The 21,351-nt window shown below is 32.2% G+C and overlaps 1 protein-coding gene across 1 annotated transcript; it reads right to left on the reverse strand.

Annotated features, from left to right (window-relative positions):
- Positions 1-859: 859 nt before the first annotated feature.
- LOC129308925 (uncharacterized) lies at positions 860-1,492 on the reverse strand. The gene is made up of 2 exons (XM_054950288.1): positions 1,454-1,492; positions 860-1,306 (listed from the first exon to the last, which is right to left on the reverse strand). The coding sequence occupies exons 1-2, from the start codon at positions 1,490-1,492 to the stop codon at positions 860-862; spliced, it is 486 nt and encodes a 161-aa protein (XP_054806263.1).
- Positions 1,493-21,351: the final 19,859 nt, after the last annotated feature.

Below are 21,351 nucleotides of genomic sequence, written 5' to 3' on the forward strand. Positions count from 1 at the left end.
TCAATTAACATAAGTACCATTAGCTAATAATAACCTCCCAATTCTCCCACTTCTCACTCAAATTCTCAACAAATAGACTTGTTAAGATTAGAATTTGTTCACATCATCCCTTTAAGTCTCTTTCTAACTCTATCACAACAAAAAAACTCAATATCTCAACTTATCACACTTCAACACCCTATGATCAAGTGAGGGCTTAAACCAACTTCCACTAAACAAGAAAGTAGCTTCCTCTTACCATATATCCAAGATCAATAAACCTAAATTAAACCTTTAGAGTCAATAGAAACCTTCAAACATTGACTCATGGCTTAATCTAATCAGACCAAATTCTCACTCTTCCAAATCCCATAGAAAATGAGATGAAAAGGTAGAGGAGAAGGGTAGGAAACTTACCCAAGAGTTTGGAAACTCAAATGATCTTTAAAATCCTTCTAAATTAATGCCCTAGCAGTACCCAAAGTTGCCCCTTTCATGCTTTAGGTTTTTCACCCCAAAATCTGTCAATTTTTTATGATTCCCCAAAATTTAAGTTGCCTATTGTGCCGTGTGCCACAGCACATGCCACACAAGCCACGGCTCATGACGCACTGAGCAACAACTTGATTTTACTCCCCCCGATGCCTCCTGACTTGATTCGACTTTCATCCTATCTCAATTTAGAGCCAAATATGACCCAAAAATCTAATTAGCCATCCAAAAACATAATTAAATAAATTAATTATATTTTAACTAATTTATCCCTTAATTAATCCATTTTTCCAGATTTGAAGTTTTAGGATGTTATAGTGACTATTCACATGTGTACCGCATATGCCTTCATGTACCTCAACCATGATTTTCTTTACTTCTTCTAAACTCATCCAGCGAAGTAAGGTACCATCATAACCCTCTTGTACAGAACATCTTTACTGATAAAGAATGTCATAGCCAAATGACAAAGGGTTTTCTTTTCATTCTCAGTCATTCCAGTTGGGTATGACCTCTTAGTGATATAGTCCTTAATATCCTGAAACCAAGGATGTTCTGCTTGATCTTCTTTAACATTTAGACAGTATGCTAGAAAGCTTTTACTTTCTACTTGAATGGGTTGAACATGGACTCCATAATTAAGTTGAATCATTGCTGCTAAAGTGGTTAAAGCATCAGCAAAATGATTTTTATCTCGTGTCAAGTGATGAAAGCTAACAACTTCAAATTGCTTAATCAAATTTGTTAAGAGTTCTTCATAAGGAATCAATTTGGCATCCTTTGTTCTCCATTCTCTTGTTACTTGATGAATAATAAGAGTTGCATCACTAAATACCTTCAAACATCGTATGCTCAGGATAATAGTTGCTCAAAGACCATTAACACAAGCTTCATATTCTGCTATGTTGTTAGTGTAATCAAATTCTAATTTAATGGCCACTAGAAATTTTTTCCCTTTTGGTGAAATAATCACTGCTCCTACCCTATTTCCATACATGTTGGCAGCTCCATCAAAATACATTTCCCATTCTTACTCTTTATTGTTTCCTTTATCACAACCTTCTTCTGCAGTGCATATGCCTTCATCAGAAAATTGAAAATCTAATGGTTGGTCATCCTTTAAAGGATTATCAGCCAAGTGATCCACTATCATACTACCCTTAATTAACTTTTGCATCACATGCTTTATATCATATTTAGATAGTACAACTTGCCATTTCAGTACTCTACCTGCAATGTGCGAACTTTCAAAGATGTACTTGAGTGGGTCCACTCATGAGATTAGCCAGGTAGAGTAGTAAAGCATGTATTTCCTTAGCCTTCTAGTTGCACATACTAGTTTACAACAAGTTTGCTCAATCATTGGATAATAAGCTTCACAATCATTAAACTTCTTGGTCAAGAAATAAATTGCTCTTTCTTTCTTTCCAGAATCATCGTGTTGACTTGGCATTGCTCCCATTGAGCGAGATAAAGTTGCCAAGTAGAGGATTAATGGACGTTCTGGAGATGGAGAAACCAAAATAAGGGGATTTAACAAATAATCTTTAATTTTATCAAAGGCCTTTTGAAAATTATCATCCCATGTCTCCTTGCAATTTTTCTTTAAAAGCTTAAACATTAATTCACAAGTAATTGTTAGATTGGCAATGAATCTAGCAATGTAATTCAATCATCCCAAGAAACTTTTAACTTCTTTCTCTGTTTAGGGAGGTGGCATTTCTTGAATTGATCTCACTTTATCTAGATCTATTGCTATCCCTTTATGACTTACAATGAACCCAATAACTTCTCAGAAAGAGCTCTAAAGATGTATTTATTAGGATTCAATCTTAGCCGGTATTCGTGCAATCTCACAAATAGCTTTCTAAGGACTTCAACATGACTCTCATTCTCTGCTAATTTAGCTACCATATCATTTACATATACTTCAATTTCTTTATACATCATGCCATGAAATAGTGCTACCATATCTCATTGGTAAGTTGCCCCAGCATTTTTCAAACCAAAAACCATCACCTAAAATAAGTTCCCTATTGGGTTGTAAAGGTTGTTTTCTCTTTATCTCCCTCATGCATAGGGATTTGATTGTACCTTGAATAACCATCCATAAAGGAATAACGGTAGCTTGGAGAAGTATTTTCAATCCATACATCAATGTAGGGCAGTGAAAAATCATCTTTCGGGCTCGTATTGTTTAAATTATGATAATCAACACACATTCAAATCTGACCATCTTTTTTAGGAACGAGAACAATATTTGCCACCTATTATGGGTAGGTTACTACCTCCAAGAATCCAGCTTTTAACTGCTTCACTACCTTTTTTATTTGTAAGGACACAACCATATTCATTCTACTTAACTTGTGTTTCTTAGGCTCAACCTTAAGAGGCAATGGTATTTTATGAGAAGCAATAGGACCTTGTAAACACATCTAGGTATTCTTTAAACAACTCAATCATTTGTTCCCTTCAGGATTATCTACTATTTTGAGCATTTTTTGATCCTCCTTGGTTCCCATGTTAATAATCTTAATCACTTCTTCATATGGGCATATTCCCTTATCACTTAATTTAAGCATCTTAGAAAAAGTTTGGATCACATCTTCATCATCAGACTCACAATCATGCATATTAGTAGCAATGGGCGAATAGCCTTTGAAAGGTTCATTAGCCTCTAGATGAGAGACGGAATCAGAAGAAACAAAATCCCTGGATCATAGAAATGAATATGAAATGAAATAAAAGTAAGGAAAAGAAAAGTAAAAGGGAAGAAAAAAGTACTAAAGTAGATAGGGTGGAATAAGGAGATAGACATGAATGCGATTGAAATTCATTTTCATAAATTACCTGCATTAAAAGTTTACATTAGAGAATACCCAAGATCTATTACCTAAACCTGGGCTCAAAAAATGGATAACAAAATAGGAACAATATAATTGAAACAATTACTCTAAGCTAATGACATCATTGGCCTCTTCAAACTCCCAATTCACCAAGACTTTACTGGAATCATCGATTGCAATTGAGGCACTTGTTCTACATGCTACATCTTTATTGAAAGATATCATTGAGACAATTGGTTCACATATCACCTCGGACGGACCTGGGAAGGTTTCTTTGATGTGTGGAATCTCCAATTTACTAGCCTTTTTGCCTTTTGCCAAACTTGCTTTTTCCTTCATCTGATCTTCTAAGGTAGGCTCATACTTTAACCCTTGGCGATTACAATTATCCAAAACTTTAATTAGACACGTAATTCCTTGCAAATGAGGGCCTAAACGTTTTCCTAGTATAAACCTACTCTTCGTCATGATTTTAGCAATAATGAAATTGATGTTATGAGTATTGTCACAAATACCCTCAACTTCTAGGCTTTGAAATAAAATTCCATAATCCTTTTCTGTAGCCTCAATATAAGGGAGTGAGCTTGGTTTGCTCACCATGATTTCCTCCTCTCTTTTAACGGCTACAATTCCCCTCTTATTGATGAACTTAACTTTTTGGTGTAGGGTAGAAGGAACAACCCTAGTAGAATGAATCCGTGGCCTTCCTAACAGCATTGTGTAGCTTGGGTCTATATTCATAAGTTAGAAATCCACCTTGAACATGCTTGGTCCTATCTTCAGAGAGAGATAAACATATCCTAATACTTCTTATTTTGATCCATCGAATCCTCTCACCATAATATTGCTTTTGTGTACACTTGAAGCTTTTAGTGATAATGATTTAAATATGGAGAGCGGCAACACATTTAATGCTAATCTTCCATCAATCAATACTCTTGCTATTATGAACCCTTCATATTTCAAAGTGATATGCAAAGCTTTGGTTTGGTGGACAACAGTTTCTATAACTTCCTCTTCTAAAAAGGAAATGGTAGTAGAGGCTTTTACAACATTTATTACATTTGCTACCTTTTCAGGGGTTATATTAGGTTGCACGAAGGCTTGATTCAAAAATTCTTGCAATGCTTTGTGATGTCCTTCGGAATTCAAAATCAAAGAAAGTACTGATATATGTGCTGGAGTTTTTTTCAATTGATCCACAATGCTATAGTCACTTTACTTCATAATTGATAGAAACTCATCTTCAAATTTTTCTATTTCTTTAGGATTATCTTCCTTTTTCCTGTCAATACTCACATTTTTCTCTCATACCATCTTTTTAATGTAAGATGGTAAATATACCTTTCCACTTCAAGTAAGACCTTCTGAGTTTGTTATTTCATTGCTTGTTTTAGCAATTAACATTGAGTTTTTGTGGTTCTCCACAATACTTTGATATCTCCATAGGACCGCTCGATCTCCATGGGACCGCTCAATCACTTTCATCGGGAAAGGGATGAGGCGTGCTTATAGTCAACATTGGTTGTCTTGCGTAAGATGTAAGATCTACAGAGGCTTTATTAATCACAAAAGAGACTACTTGGACTTGCTCTTTTAGGATTGGATTTTTAATAACAAGTTCAATACACCTTTTCTTCACCATACACACCTTGGTATCTCCTTTCTTTATAGACACAATCCCTAGCACTATCATTTTTCTAACGGTTTCTTTGAACTATTTGTAACTTTCTATGTCATGGCCTATTATCTCTTGGTGATACTCATAATATCAGGCCTTTAATCATTGACATTATCTGTAAGATTTTTTGCATATAGCCATATTCCTTTAAATGAGCATAAAGCTCATTTATAGGCATCTTGATCCTTGTAGGGCTTCTAAAAAATGTATCCTCTTCTTCGATAATGTTGATCCGCTTTTCATGGTTTGGAAGCAGATCGGTGGTAATGGTAGAGCTTCCCTCTTCTTTAAGATAGATATGATTAGAATCAACTAGGTCTAGTACATTCCTTTTGAATGTCACACAATCTTCTATTGAGTGTCTAGGTGCACTTATGCGGTATTCGTAAATAGCATTTGGATTATACCACATTAGGTAAGGTGGACTAAGAAGCTTATAAGGTCGTGGACTTAATAATTGGGCTACCATAAGTTTATGGTTCAATTTAGCATTTGTCAATCTAAAATTAGGCCAGGGGTGATTAACCCTAGATTGGATATTTCTCCTCTCTCCATCCTACCCGTGCTTGTTAGGCCTGAACCTGAATTGTGGCTGTCTTTGATTCCTTCCTTCTATTTGATAAGAAACTTAGAGATTGATAGTAGCTTGTCTTACAGGTTGAATACAGTTCACATTCCCTTCTTTCTTTTTTTGGTCATAGTTCTTTCATAAACTACTTTCAGCTTGAGAAGTGGCTATTTTCCCCTCTAGTATGTCTGTGTTAATCCTTTCTCTAATTACCATTAAATTAACAAAATCAGTGACATGTGTTCCTATCATGTGTTGGTAAAACAACTTAGGTAATGCACGAATGAAGTATGAGAAAAGTTCAGAGTTCACCATCAGAGGTTGCACTTGTGAAGCCACTATTCTCCATCTTTGAGCATATTCTTTGAATGATTCTGATGATTTCTTGATTATCATTTTCAATTATTCTCTAGTTAGAGCAGTATCAAGATTGAACTTATATTGTCTCATGAAAACATCCACAAGGTCTTTCCATCTTCTAATCTTTGTTTGGTCTAGTTGTATGTACCAAGTTAATGCAGCTCCAGTTAAGCTTTCGAGAAAGAAGTTTATCAAAAACTTATCATCTTGTGACCATATGGACATCTTTATGCAATAAGCCTTCAAATGATAAATTAGGTTACTTGTACCATCATACTTATCAAAGCTTGGCATCTTGAATTTCTTAGGAACATCAATTTTTAGGGTTAAACATAATTTCTTCAAGTCTGAGGAACCCCATGCACTTGATCTTTGAAGAGCCTTTAATTAATCTTTCATTTCTCTGAGTTCTTCTTTTAACTCCTTCTCTTTATGCAACACTTATGGGATTTAGAACATGTAAACATGATCTTCCCCAAGACCATCTGGTATGTTAAAGACACCTATCCTAGAATCTTGTTTTGCTGGTGTGGGTATTTTTAGATCTAATCCTCCAGTTGGCTCAATTGTTTGTTAGCTGCTCTATCATTCTCATTCACTACGGTATTTTATGGTGGATTATCATCACTTTTCCCTTTTAGAGTCTCTATCAATAGCTTCATCATGTCACTTATTTCAGCCATTTTGGATTCCACTACAAACATTCGATTATTTAACGCCGTTGACTCATTTACGTTTGAAATTTCCATGGCACGACTACGCGATCGTGTGCTGTATGTTCGAGTGGTAGGAATTTGGTCAAATGAGTTTTTCTTTCAAGGCTCAATGTTGGCTTACTTATGCAATATAATAATTAATTTTAATAAGTTTTACCTTTTATGTTTGTTTCGTAAGATATCTAGCATTGTGTAGGCATAAGGGTTTCATGACACTGGCACCCTTTAAATACCTCTAGAAATTTATTATTTCATAAGAAATTTAAAGTTGATCATTAAATTAGAAGGACATTAGATCCTATCAAAATTCACGATTTTAAGAAAACGATGATAGTACAAACCAATCAACAATTTCACAAAGCGTTATATGGATTCTCATACAATGATTCAAATGTTAATACAAATTTAGAACTTTATCACACTATTGAGTTTTTTTACAATTCCCTAGCACAAATGGAAGAATTCAACAATCTCCAATAGAGTTCCTTCAAGAAAAACCATGCCTTTAGCTTGCTTGAATGCTCTTACAAATTCTGGAATTTTGTCATTAGCCAAATCGATCATCTATCTACATTTTGACATCCATTCTTTGGTTTTTTCTGTCTAATCAAGGCAAAGTGATTTTCATTCCTCTAAGACTTCATCCTATTGATTAAGCCTCTGAATAAAGTTCTGTGCTGTCTCAATTGCACTTCCTCTTACCCTAGCTAGTTCATTCACCTTCCTCTCAAATTGTCATGTGAGCGTATTGATTTCTTGCTACATCCCTTTGATAAGCCTAATGTCTTGTAATTCTTTCTTCAATGCATCATTTTCCTTGACTATTTTGACAAGTCTCACTTTAGTACTTTGCACTTTATCATCACTACTTTGCATTTCTCTTTTCAGCTTGGCATTTTCCTTTCTCAATTTCTTAGTCTCAGGTGTTTCTTCAAGGTTATGTCTTTCTTTTTTCTCTGCTAGCTTCCTTTATAACTCAATGCATTCATTTTAGCAATATTTCAATTCTTCTTTATTCTTGGACTCCGAGCTGGCAAGCTTTTGTAGCTCGTTTTCCTTTATTTTCAAACGTTCAGTCAGTTGCCTATTAATTTCTTTCAAGTCATTACATAATAAGGGATTTTGAGGAGGGAATGAAGGATTTTCTCCTTGAATCATACTCTTCAACCAAGTGGTGTATTCTAAACTTGAGTTTACTACACATATCCCTAGTCCAATCTTTCCTTTATACCCTATTTTTTGCCATGCTTCTTTGACATTCTAGTTTGACAACTTCATTCCGTCCTCCTCATGTAGAAAATATAACTCTCACACCTCTTCCTTAGAAGGGACATTTTGCTTATAAGCCAGTTGTCTTAATGCTAAGGAAGGGTTATAGTTGATACATCCTCTGGGTCCCATTAAAGGCACATTCGGGAAGTCATCACAATAGTAAATAATCTCCTCTTTCTACCACTAGCCTAGTTTGTATAGGATGGAATTTTCTTTGAGTTTTGTGAAGGTTCTTTTCCAATCCATGTAGTTCATTCCGTCAATCACAAATTGACTCTTAAAAGATATAAGTGGATTACTGTCTAAGTTGTTTTTCTTTCTAAAAGGAAGCATCTTTCCATAAAGGTGGCTAAGCATCCATATATCCAATAATGCAATACAACAATTGACCTTTCCTTTCCTTTTCTTATGACATTGAGTTACGGTCAAGTATATTTCTGTCAAGATCGGTGATACTGGATTCACATTATGGTACTCTACTATTTGAAATACACTAATGGCTCTTAAATCAATTATTCCAATTGATGATGGGAACAAGATTATTCCATATATGCACAAGGCAAAGACACTGCAAAAATGTAACCCAATCCTCTTTTTCTGCCAAAACTTTTAATAGGCTTCTACGTCAGCTTTTGAGATACCCTCTGTCTATCCTGGGCAAACAATTTGTAATCTTTCCTTACAAATTCCTAAAATTTTTGCTATCATACCTCATGATAGCAAATACCTCAGATAAAGATATACTGCCATATCCTTCTGAAGGGGCATTCTCAAAATTTCTCCGTATTCTTCCAAAGTTGCTGTCATTTAGAAGTCTTGAAATGTGAAACACCTTAATGAGGCATCCCAATATTGGCTTAATTCCATTATTGCATCATTATGTATTATGACTTGTGACCGACAGAAGATCCAAGATATTTCCATACTTCCTTTTAAAATCTTACATGATCTTCCCTCTAATATGACGGCTTAACTCACTTAAGATTTCCAGTGGCTCGACTTTTACAAATAATTTGATCCCTCTTCCCTGGTATAACTTTCCAATGTGATCTAGATTTATACTACCTTCGAGTGCCATTTACCCCTTATGTCAATTTCACAAAGATTCTGGATAGCTCACTGTTCCTGTTAAGTGGAGCAAAGTTTAATAATATGTAATTCTCCTAATTTTTATCAAGCTATTTGGTTCCTTTTTTTTTTTAAATCCACTCTTCCAGACACTTATTGTATCATAGGGAGATGGAGTAAACAATTAATTGACAAGAGGTTTAAATCCCCTACATGATTTATGTTGAAAGGTTTAGCCTTATAATTTTATTTTTGGAAAAAAAATTGATTTTAGTAATAAATATACCAGAAAAAATCCCTTTTCTCCTCAATGTGCTTATTGTCCTATAAGGAGAAAGGGATAAATTAGCCTATGTATAGCTAAAACTAATACATGGCTAAAGTCTCAACTTTAAAGGCAAAATAACTCAGTCATCTAATAACAAGAGAAATTATTTAATTTGTTGTTTTTTTTAAAAGGAATGTGAATACTTTATTATGACATTTATGACATGTTATGAAAATGATGCAATAAAAGATCAGTACTCTCATTCTATGTCCTATTCAAGGAAACTTAAGTTCATAATCGGGCATTAGCAAGAATGGTTGGCTACTAGCTTTCATCTAAAACGTGTAACTCAAGGGTAGATGTATATTCTTAATAAATAAAAGGCTCCCAAGATGCCCCCACCCAAAAGTGAAGACCTTATTTAATAATTTTGACCTACAAGAAAATAAGCTCTACAGGGACCAAATTTATTGAGCAAGTAATAGTTTGAGTGAGGTATTCATGTTAACCTCCGAGAGTTCATAAACTCCACAGAGAAACTATTACTAACCTCTACTAACCTATGGTACTCACAAACTCGGGTATAAGGCCCAAAATATATGCATGTCGAATTGTGTAAGGGTACAATGTGTGATGAGAGCATGCAAGCATATTATCTTATTCTTATATGCTACCTAATCCTTATCTATCAATCAAATTAAATAAAGAGATAAATATATATGTACAAATAAAAATATTCTATCTTAGGGTTTATTTTGCATGTTATCTATCCTAAAACATGGTGTAAAATACAAAAGGAAAGAGAAGAAGAAACAAGGTATACATAAATTTAAGGGGATAATAATATTAATAAAAAAACCATATTATATTTTGAGCATAATAAACTTATAGGCTTGACTTTCCAACTGTCCCAAGTGGAGTCGCTAATTGTTGCACTTGAAAATGTGATGTGACAGCACGCAAGTGGAGGTTTCGGTCTTCGGGGTGGGAACCGGATGGAACGGGAGTCGCCACCAAAATTTTGAGAGAAATCTTGGGAAACCAATTAAAGGAGAATAAGGATGGTCTATAAAATCAGAAAGTATGTTTAGGAGTCGATTAAGTATGGAGAAAGTTTTAGGCACCCCACAACACCTGTTCATGAGAACGGTTACCTGAAGTTTGTTGTGCTATATTAATATAATTTTAAAATTATTTTAATTATCCCTTTTATATGCATGTGTTTGATATAAAAATGATAAGAATTAAGTGAGAAATATTTATTTATTTATGAGGGAGGACTTGGCTCAGAATCCGACTCTTAGGCCTACGTATTCTGTAATGACGATCAAAGTCCACGTAATTCAGACCTTAAAAATTGTTGGTGAAAATTTTTTTTTGAAGAGAAATTAATTAAAAATAATTCACCATTTTGCAAAGAAAATAATTTCTAAAATTTTGATATGTGCATTTTAAATTACAAAAAGTAATTAATTTTAATTATTTTCTTAATTTTTGAAATAAAAAAAAAAGAAAAGGGTTTAAAATTATTTTTTTATATTTTATGATTGAGAATTTAATCGTAGTACCTGCAGAGCCTTATTGGCTCATACGATAATACAATTATTCTATATATCTGTGGAGATTCTGATATCTCACACGATAAAAGAATTAAATTTATTTAAATACATTTTTAATTTTATTAATTTAATATATAATTTACATATGTATTTTTTAAAAAAACTTAATTATTATATCTACAGAGTCTTATTGACTCATACGATAATACAATTATCATAGAAGTCTACGGAGATTCAAAAACCTCACATGACTAAAAGATATCATCAATAAATATGATTACAATTTAGATACATTAATTTAATTAATTAATTAATTTTTAAAATTGTGAATTATATGATTATTTACAAAAATCATTTATTTATTGTAAAAATTAAAAATCACTACATCTGCGAGGACTTATCATCCCACACGATGATGTAATTAATTTAAGTCTTTATGAAAATTTTTAAAATCTCACAAGGGACTTAAATAAATTATCAATTTGGATTATAAAAAAGAGAGTTAATTTTAATGATGGGCCTTTGAAACCCATATTAACATATAAGTTTTGCTCTCATATCTGTGAAACCTTATTGATTTACACGATACGAGATTATCCTTCTAGATTCTTAATGCCTGCAAAGATCCTTAAAATCTCACACAACAAATAGATAATGAATAAATATATCCTTTATTATTTTATTTTCTTATTTCAAAAAAAATTTCTCTGCCGTGGAAACACACTCTGGATAAAAAAAAATTTTAAAATATTTAAATAAATTAAAAAAAATGGTTCCTATAATTGCAGAAGGGATCAAATGTGTTTGGCCATAATTATATTATACCACTAAAAAGCTTAATAAAAGAGTGGCAAATTTTATGATGCAACAGTAAATTTGAACATGCTTAAATTGGAGGAAAACACATCACTTTATATCAGCCCATAAAAACAATTCGTCCAAGATTTAAAATTTTTAAAACTTCCATTATCATTGTGCTAATCCCACAAAACCTTGAGGGAGGCTTACTGGAAATAAAATATAACCCATTCAATCTTGAATTTCAACCAAAATAAAGGAGGAGGTATGCAGATGATTTTCGAAGAGAAGTAATTCGTTTGGAATCATAAACAGTGCGCCTTTAGCCTATTATATCTCTTATTGAGAGAACCAACCTAAGAGGATGAAATTAACCGTTAATACAAGATCCTCAAGAAGAGATTAAAAACTAGCAACAATAAATATCCACATGCCATAAACTCCTTTCAACACAATATTCCACATTCAAACATTTGATCAAACATCTACTAAGCATACTGATCTAGAAAGAAAAGCGAGCATGATATATCATATTGTCTCTTTTCAACATTATAAGGTAGATATGAAATTTTAAAATCACCCAAACAAAAAAAAGAGATCAATTTGTTTGCCTCATTCTCACATATAAATGGATTCTAGACAGTTCAGAGATTCTGATCACATAAGTATAGAAGAATGAAAATATAAAAATTGTTACTCACTTGAAACTCATCTCTCCCTATATCTTGTTCGTCCGACTCCTTTCCTCTCTGTTTCATGTTCTTCTTCAAAAAATTGCTGGATTTCGCTCGTCCCTCTTTCTAGAAATTTTTTTTTCTCTTTCGATCTAAGCTCACTTTTTTTAAGGCAATCCCTGTCTCTCAGTCTCTTCCCTTATCTTTTTAGAAATTTTCTCGTCTCCTCCCAAAATGCAGAGTTCTTTTTGGAAAATCTAAAATCTCTCAATCTTTAGAAATCTCCATGACTTTTCTCCAGAAAATATTTTCTTTTTTTTGTTCTTTTCCTTGAAAATTTTTTCAGATCCCCTTTAAATTCTCAATTGCAGACTTTATATAGGGAGTAGGAAGGGAAGAGGATCACTCACCAATTTCTACTTTTCAACCTCGGATCACCATCTGTGTCTTTTTCTTTTCCCTTCCTTTTTGTTACACCTTCATTTTGTCGTCTACCATTTACCATGTTCATGCGTCTCTTCCTTCTGTTTTCTTCCTTCCTTCTACTGCGCTGAGCAAGAGCTTTTTGCTCCGCTCTTCTGCTCACGTATGCTTCTTCTGTGCCTAGTCAAGTGCTCATGTGTTCTAGTTTTTGCTCTGCTCTAGTTTTTATTTCTGTGTGACTCTTGTTTCCTCCTTTTGATGTATTAGCAAAAGCCTTTTAGAGCTGCTTTCTTTCTATGTATTTCAGTGTTGTGGCTTCTTTCTTTTGTTCTATGGCTGTGTGCATAAAAGGAGGCCCCTTTGAGGGCTGTGATGAAACCCTGATGCTCAGCGTTTCATCCGGCCCTCCTATATTTTATTTTTTTATTTTTATTATTTTTTTTGTTAACATACACACATATATTTTTTTAAGTGAAAGTTAAGATTCAAGGAGAGAAAAGTTAACTCTTAAAAATTGACTCCCAATATTTTTGAATGATTGAGATAATTTGGGAGAGATTTTTAAATATTTAAGCAAGATTGTATTTTTTTAATTTTATTAGATTATTATTATTTTTTAAATATAATTTAAAAAGGATTAAATTTTGTTTTTTTATTTTTTATTATTTTTTGGTTATTTTTAATGAACTAAAAGAAATAAGATCCTAATTTGGGAGAGATTTTTAAAGATTTAAGCAAGATTATATATATTTTTTAATTTTGTTAGATTATCATTTTTTTAAAATATAATCCTAAAAAGGATTAAATTTTGTTTTTGTCTTTTTTATTATTTTTTGGTTATTTTTAATGAAGTGAAAGAAATAAGATCCTAACCCACAAAAGATTATCTTGGTTAAAATAAAATTAAACCTATTAATTAAATATTTTTTATTTTAACAATATAATACTAAAAAGGATTAAATTTTTTATTTTTATATTTTTTGGTTGATTTTTTTTTATTAAATGTAAAATATGTCCGGATAAAATATAGTATTCACAAGGAGTACTAATAAATTCACATGGTATTGGCAGCTTTCTATTGGAATTGGAAGGTAGTTGGACTACTAACCTTGGAATCAAGAGGTAGTCATTGTCCCATTGTTGTATAGGGATTGTACCCCTTATTCTTAAGAGGACTTAAACCTAATTAGTCTCTATTGGTTTATAAGGAGGCTAGCTTATGGGTATAACACCCTATGGTTGTTAGTATTGGAGAAAATTATGACTCATACGTGAGTATTACAGCCTTAGCTGAGCAATCCTCACAAGTTAAAGGCTTTGATAGTCCGATGACAAGGATGAGGTTCTACTAAATAGCAACTAATTTCATGTCGAAGGTATTAGAAGAGTATAAAGTTAGTATCGATCATGCATATCATTATATGGCCATGTGATTGTTGTTTTTACAGTCTTGCATGTTTTATAAAGGGCACATAGTTTTTAGTGTTGTGACCCTTACTAAATAATCTAATGACACATGATTATTAGTTTTGTGACTATATGAATATTCTATTTGCATCATTATGATTAATTAACATGCATTAGTTTGATGTACCTTGGTTACTAAGTAATTGTATTCACCTCTTATTTAACATCTTAAAAGCGCTAGCTCATGTCAAAACAAAGGAAAAGCACTAGAAGCTTAGTAACCTTTTTTCCTAAAGAAGGCCTCTTTATTTTGGTTTATATATGTGTAATTAATTTGATAATGCCAACTAGAAAAATGCATATTTTGATATTTCTTGGACCATTGAATTGTTTATGTTGATCGATTGTATTTTAGGCCTAGAATGGTGTGTTGTAATTTGAGAAGTTTGGGAAGAGTCTAAAACATTGGTGCAAGTATGAGTTTTGAGTTTAAGATGATTATAATTAAAGATTGCAAGATTTGATGTTAAAATGTCTCCCTCTTTGCTTTTGATGAGTTTGGGGTTGAGGGTTGAATTTGTGAATATGTGATATTTGGCTATTATGGCATGTTACAAAAATTGTCATAAGTTTATTGAGTGTGGTCTAGGTGATTTTATGGGCAAATGGCACTTAGGTTGGGTTTTGAACACTTTAGAAGTTGAAAAATGTGAGAAAGTAATAGTTTTGGTTCTGAGTATTTAACTTTTTTATATGATAGAATTTGTAAATGTGACCAGTGCTATTAGCTATTTCACTAAATGAGCTTTCTATGGACACCTAAATTACCTCAATCGAACATCAAATAGAGATTTGGGGAGCTTCAAAAATTTAGCTAAATAGTTTGCCATGACAAGGGTTGTACATTTTACACCTTAGTGTAAAATTTTATACTATGGCATATTGTGCCAAAAAAATTATTTTTGGCTCTTTTGACCATAAATTGATGTGTTGTCTTATGTGGTATGATTTTCATGATTTTGTATATGTCTCTACTCTGTTTTAAATTATTTTTTTATTTTAAAGTTTAAGTTATTAAATATGGGATCCCAATTTTAAAAGTTTATATTTTTAAATGAAGTTGTTGTTGGATTGTAAAGTGAGTATTCTAATACATTTTTTAACCTTTTAATTATAATATACCTTTTATTTGTCTTTTTCTTTCTACTATAGGTAGTCTTTTAATAACTGGTTAAAGTTTACAACTATGGTTTGGAAATCATATGGTTTAATCCATACTTACCATGGAAGTTTTAGCTAAGTATTGAGGTAATAAAGAGAACATTACATAACTTCCAAGAATCCTTTCACGACTATTGAGTTAGAAAATAACTTCTCAAAAATCCCTAATTCAATTTTCCTATATCCCAAACTGAGAGAAATTAGGGTAAAATAGGAAAGTAGGAAGGTACGAAAACTTACCTGGCAAGTAATAAGTCAAAACTATCCCTCAGATGGTCGAATTTGCTTGCCCTAATAGAGGATCACTCTTCTTCCTCTCCTTAGTCATGTTCTTTGCCCTTTTTGCCCAAAAATCATGACTTAATCACTTTATAAAAAGCCAATTTTGACCCATGCACTGCAACACATTATGCATATGCCGTGGCACTTGGCACAGTCAAGGAATTTTCACTATAGCACACACACTCCACTTTGGATCACAATTCTTTGATCCTGATCATCAATTGCCTAACAATTCAAAATATCAATTCATCACCCAAAATCATGATCATACAATTAATTCATTAATTTACTAATTTATCAATGATTAATAATTAATTTTCAAATTAAAGATATATGATGTTATAGTTAAGACTTCTATGTTTTTTTGGCCAATGTTAATATTGTCATTCTTAATGGCCCTTTTTGGAGGAAAGCATTTTGTGCTATAAGTATGTTCTACAAGTTTTCCATGTTCAAATTTATTTTGTTGCCATTACCAATTGAAATTTAACCCTTCTTCAATCCTTACAAGCCCACTTAAAGCTTTACATAAGCTAGCACAATTGGACAAGTTTGTCTTAACTATTCAGGTTTTATTTCTTATTAATTCATGTGTTACATTCTTCACTTATCTCTTGATTTTTTCATAGTTCATACATATTTTTTATGTATGGTATTCTTGTCTAATATTATACATTTTGTAAAATCCCAAAGTCATTGAAAACTCTAAAAGAGCTCATACAACACCTTATGGAGTGACCTTCAACCAGAAAGGAGAGCTGTTTATTAGCATACTAGCTAAGAGGTAGGCTGTGACCAACCTAACAAACAACTTTTTGGAACCAAGCGTTTGATTGGTAGGCAATTTGTTGATCCTCAAATTCAAAAGGAGATGAAGAACTAGAAGAAGATTTTAAAGAGGATCCAATTGAAGAAGTTGAGCAAAAGCAACTAGACAAAATAACTCTTAATTACATTTCTTGGTGTCATTGAATTATATTCTCAAAGTTTGTATAGATGATATTTTGTTAAGATTGTATAGATGAAAAGTTGCTACATAGAATATAAAATAGATTTATTTTAAGCTCAATGTAAAGTGTAAAACATGGACCATGCATTATGTCAATGTAAAGAAATAAAGTTGTTCAGTGTATGAGTTGATAATTCAGGGAATTTTTTTCATTTTTGATACTTGGTTTTTGAAATTTCAAAACAAGTTTTCATAGAAAATGAAGAAAATTTTTAGAATTTCATAAAAAGATATCTTGAAAATTGAGGTAACCATTGGTGGTTTTATAAAAAAAAAATGATACAATTTTCATAATATGCAAAATGCAAATATGAATATAAAGTGAATTCTAACCACAAATTCTAAGCCATATTTGATTTGTGATATTCTAAAAATACAATGTTGGTGCAACATTCTAACTCTAAGTTCTAAGCCATATTTGAATATGCATTTATGTTATTATGAAAATATAATGTTGGTGCAATATTCCAACCCTAAGTTCCAAACCATATTCAAATATGCATTTATGATATTTTGAAGTCGCCATATTAAAATATGCATGTGTGATATCTTGAAAATATAATGATGGTGAAATATTCTAACCCCAAGTAAGCCATATTCAATATGTATTTGTAATATACTAAAAACACAATATTAGTGCAATATTCCAACCCCAAGTTCTAAGCCATATTCAAATATGCATTTTGAAAATTTATACTTAGTGTCATATTTTAGGATCATATGTAAATATCTTCAAACATATGCAATCATTCTTCCACCATATGCAAGAACCCTTCAAGAAATTGCAAATTGGCTTCATTTATTTGAATATGTACAAGTAATATTCAAATATATGAAAGAAAATTGCATTTTATTAAAGATCAGTTGCATATCATGGAAAAAACATCACATATGCATACAACGGTATCCACCAGGGATTTTAACAAGGGATATTCAAATATGTAAAAATGGTATTTGAATATATGGAAAAAAATTACAAAAGAAGATCAATCTCATATAATGGAAGAAAGATTGTATGTGCTTCCAAAAGTATTCATGAGATAAATTAACAAGTGATATTATAATATGCAAAAGTATTATTTGAATAAATAAAAGTTTTCTTCTATATAATTGAAATTCAAATACATATAGTGGAACAATCACAACATATGACTAAAGACATTTGCTTCTAGTATCCAAAATGCTTTTAAGTTAAAAATTTTCAAAATATCAAAAGTTGTTACTTGAATAAATGAAAGTATTTTTTTGCATATAATGAAAGTTGAAATGCATATAATCAAAAAAATCACTACATATGACTAAAGACCCTTGCTAATGACTCTATATTTCTATATATTTTGAAGAGTTTTATTAATTTTTTAGAGAGTCATCTAGTTATTTTTATTTATTTATTTATGTTTAGTGTTTATTTTGGTGTTAGTTAGCTTGTCTTGTAAATATTATGCTTTAATTTTGTTTTAGAGTATTTTCTTTTATTAATTTAAGTCATTTTGGATTTAGGAAACTCTACAAGAGCTTGGAAGAGGTGAAAAAAGAAAATATAATGAATTTAATGAGAAAATTAAATTATTATGATCACCCGCTACAGCAGCTGCCATAGTGGATCAATATTATAAGGCAAATTTTGAACTAGAAACAGAGCTCGCTATAATGAGCTACAATGGGTTTGTATCAAAAATGCATGGCATCAATTTTTTGTCTGATAAAAGAAGGAAACTAGGGTTTTTCGGAGGAGGCTTTGTTTTTTACATTCTTTGAAGGTCCAGAGGTGATTTTGGAGGACTTGAGATGATTTTGGAGTTTGAGAGCAAAATAACTCATCACCATTCATGTTTCTATTGAGTTTTCCTTCACTTTTCTCCTTCTTTCTCCTATGTATCTAATTTGGTCCCATTATTCTATTGTCTTGAGATTGTATTTAGCTATGTGTGGCTGAATCTTGATGCTTTAGAGTCCTATGAACTCATTTGCTTCGATTGTATCTTGATTTACCATTACTTTGTGATTAATGGACGTTTTATGTTTTAATTCCATTTTTTATTTGCATTGCTTGATGATTGGACACCATTAAGTGATAATTTAGAGGAATAGAATGAACTTGGGAAAGGAATTTCTATTTGGACCATTGGAATTGAATGCTTAGAATTAACTATGGTTAATTTGCCTCTAGGATGGGAATGTACCTAATGTACCTAAAGGACCTAGGTGGTTAAAAGGGATTTGAAACTTAATGCTCTTAATCTAATTTTAGCAAGGAATTGTTAGGTTAGAATTAAGAAGAATTTTGGGTAATTGGAAAATATTCAAATTAATTCTAGTGTCCCAAACCTTAAAACTAAAATTAAAAGCAATTAATCGGTAAGTTGAGTGCAATAAAGCAAATGAGGGATTAGAACTCTAAGGTGCTTTCTTAATTGTTTCTTGACTTTAAAGTGCTTCAAAATCTTAATTTCTCATTTACATTTTTTATTTTTAATTTTAATAATTTACCACTATAAGTTGCTTGCTTAACTTGAGTGAAATTGAGAATTTAATACCTATTTGCTAATTTACTTAATTCTCTATGGAATCGACCTTAATTTGCCATTTACTACAATTGTAACCTGTACACTTGCAGTGTCCCTTTGATTTTTATGTGCATTCACCTGCATATGACCTTTAACATATTGACATTAAAGGATTAAATTTAATCTAAAAATTAAGAATATCTTTTTTAGGGATAACATAAAGCAAGCCTAGAGGGGATTGCCAGAACCCAAACCCATTTTTACATTGTTTAAGAAGACTAGGTTTAAAAGCTCAATTACACTAAAATTTCTTGATTTTTTAAGCCAAGACCTTAAAAAAGAGCTTAAACAAGCTGTCTGTAACATCCTAATTTCTTAATATTAAGTTAGAGGTTAATTGAGGGTGAAGTGGAAGTTAGTGTGGGATTAGGATTTAGATGATTAATTGGTATTTTTGACATGTTTGTATGTTGTATGAACAGATATGGGTGATAGAGTGTGTTTCAGGTCAAAGCAAGTGTGCGTGGTGAGATAAATCTCACTGTGCCACGCACTGTGGCTTGTGCTGCATGCACTGCAGTGCATGAATCAGAAAATCTTTGCTTTAAGTAATCATGAAATTGGGTAATTTTGTAAAGAAGAAAATGAAGAATAATACACGAGAGAAGAGAGAGGAGAAGGGCTGAGGAGCTAAGAATCTAAGACAGTTTTTTAGAGTGATGGAAGGTGATTCGGATCGGTAACTTGCCAAGTAAGTCACATATACTCTTATCTTCCATTCTACATAAAATTCTTTAAAATAAGTTATAAGGAAATTGAATTGGAGAAATTTGAGAGTTTTTGTTCTTGTCCAATAGTAATAAAAGGGTTTTCAAAAGTTAAATAAGAGCTTTGTAATTGATTTAGAGCTAAACAGTAGAGCTTTGAACCCGCAGGCTCAATGTTAGCCTTTAGAGAGAGAAGTTAGGGCAAAAATCTGATTTGAGTGAAATAAGATCGGTTGAGGTAATGTAAAGTAGTAATTGGGTAGTCATGGACTTAGAATGAATAAATGAAAAAGATGTTACAGATGAATATAGCCCTAAGTGGTCAAAATGGACCAAATTATGAAAATGTGCCAAATGTGTTCAGATTGGCATATCGGATACATGAGTAGAGAAAGGAAGCTTGAGATGAGCTTGTGTGATAGTTGAAATCTATGGGTAATCTTTCTAATGACAAAAGGGTGGAGGTAATGAAATAACTTTCTTTGTTTGACTGTTTATTGTAACTATACGTTAGGACGCTATTTAGTGTGAAATGATTTTAAACTAAGCATGTTTTACAGTGTTGAGTGATCGTTGTGTGTGAAATGCTTTTGATTGAAATAAGCATGAAAATGTTGTTGTTTGTAATGAAAAGTTTTTATATGTATATGTTATGTGTAAAAAGTGTTAAATGATAAATGGAAACTTTAAATGGTTTGAAAAAGCATGATCATAGGGGTGGGATTTCGACTGAGTGTAAGAGATGATAAAAATTATGTGGCAAGGTTTTCTTAGTACCCGTAAGGGTGCAGTGTTGAAAACAATTCTCCTTAGTGCCTTAAAAGGTACGGTGTTTGAGAAGATCTCCTCATGCCTATGAGGTACAATGTTGGAGATGAGAGACTCCTTAGTATCCTTGTTATAGTAGTATGGAGTCAATAACGCCCCATAGTGTGTATTGGGTGAAACCATAGTTTGTATTGTACATTAAAACATCTTTGGCTGGGTGATTCTACCATTGCAGGTGAGCTCAAGACTAATGAGAGTGTACATTGGTCCTAAGATAAGCCTATGGTTTTCGTGTCGAGGTGATTCAGAGGTTCAGTTGGTAAAGATCATGCAGTATATTATGCGATATAATGAAATATCTTGAGATAACATGGAATCCTTTGTGATTAAGGAAAAGTCGAGAAAGGAAATGGGATATGATATGAATGCCATTTTATCAGGTTTTGATGATATACTATGTTTATTTTCATATTGTTGCATGTGATAATCAATAGAAATGAGTTATTCTCTATTACTGCGATTTTTATCTCACCCCACCCCGTGGGTTACATGTTTACAGGACCAGGAAGTAATCAGGGCAAGAAAAGAGAGTCTGGACTGCTTGAGTTGTGAAGCCGTGTACTTTGAGGTTGTGTAATAAACTGAACTGAGATGGTATATATAAGTGTATATGAGTTGCCATAGGT

This window comes from Prosopis cineraria, unplaced genomic scaffold (assembly GCF_029017545.1).
Source record: "Prosopis cineraria cultivar Desert tree isolate PC_DT_omini unplaced genomic scaffold, ASM2901754v1 PC4, whole genome shotgun sequence".
Lineage (NCBI taxonomy): Eukaryota > Viridiplantae > Streptophyta > Magnoliopsida > Fabales > Fabaceae > Prosopis > Prosopis cineraria.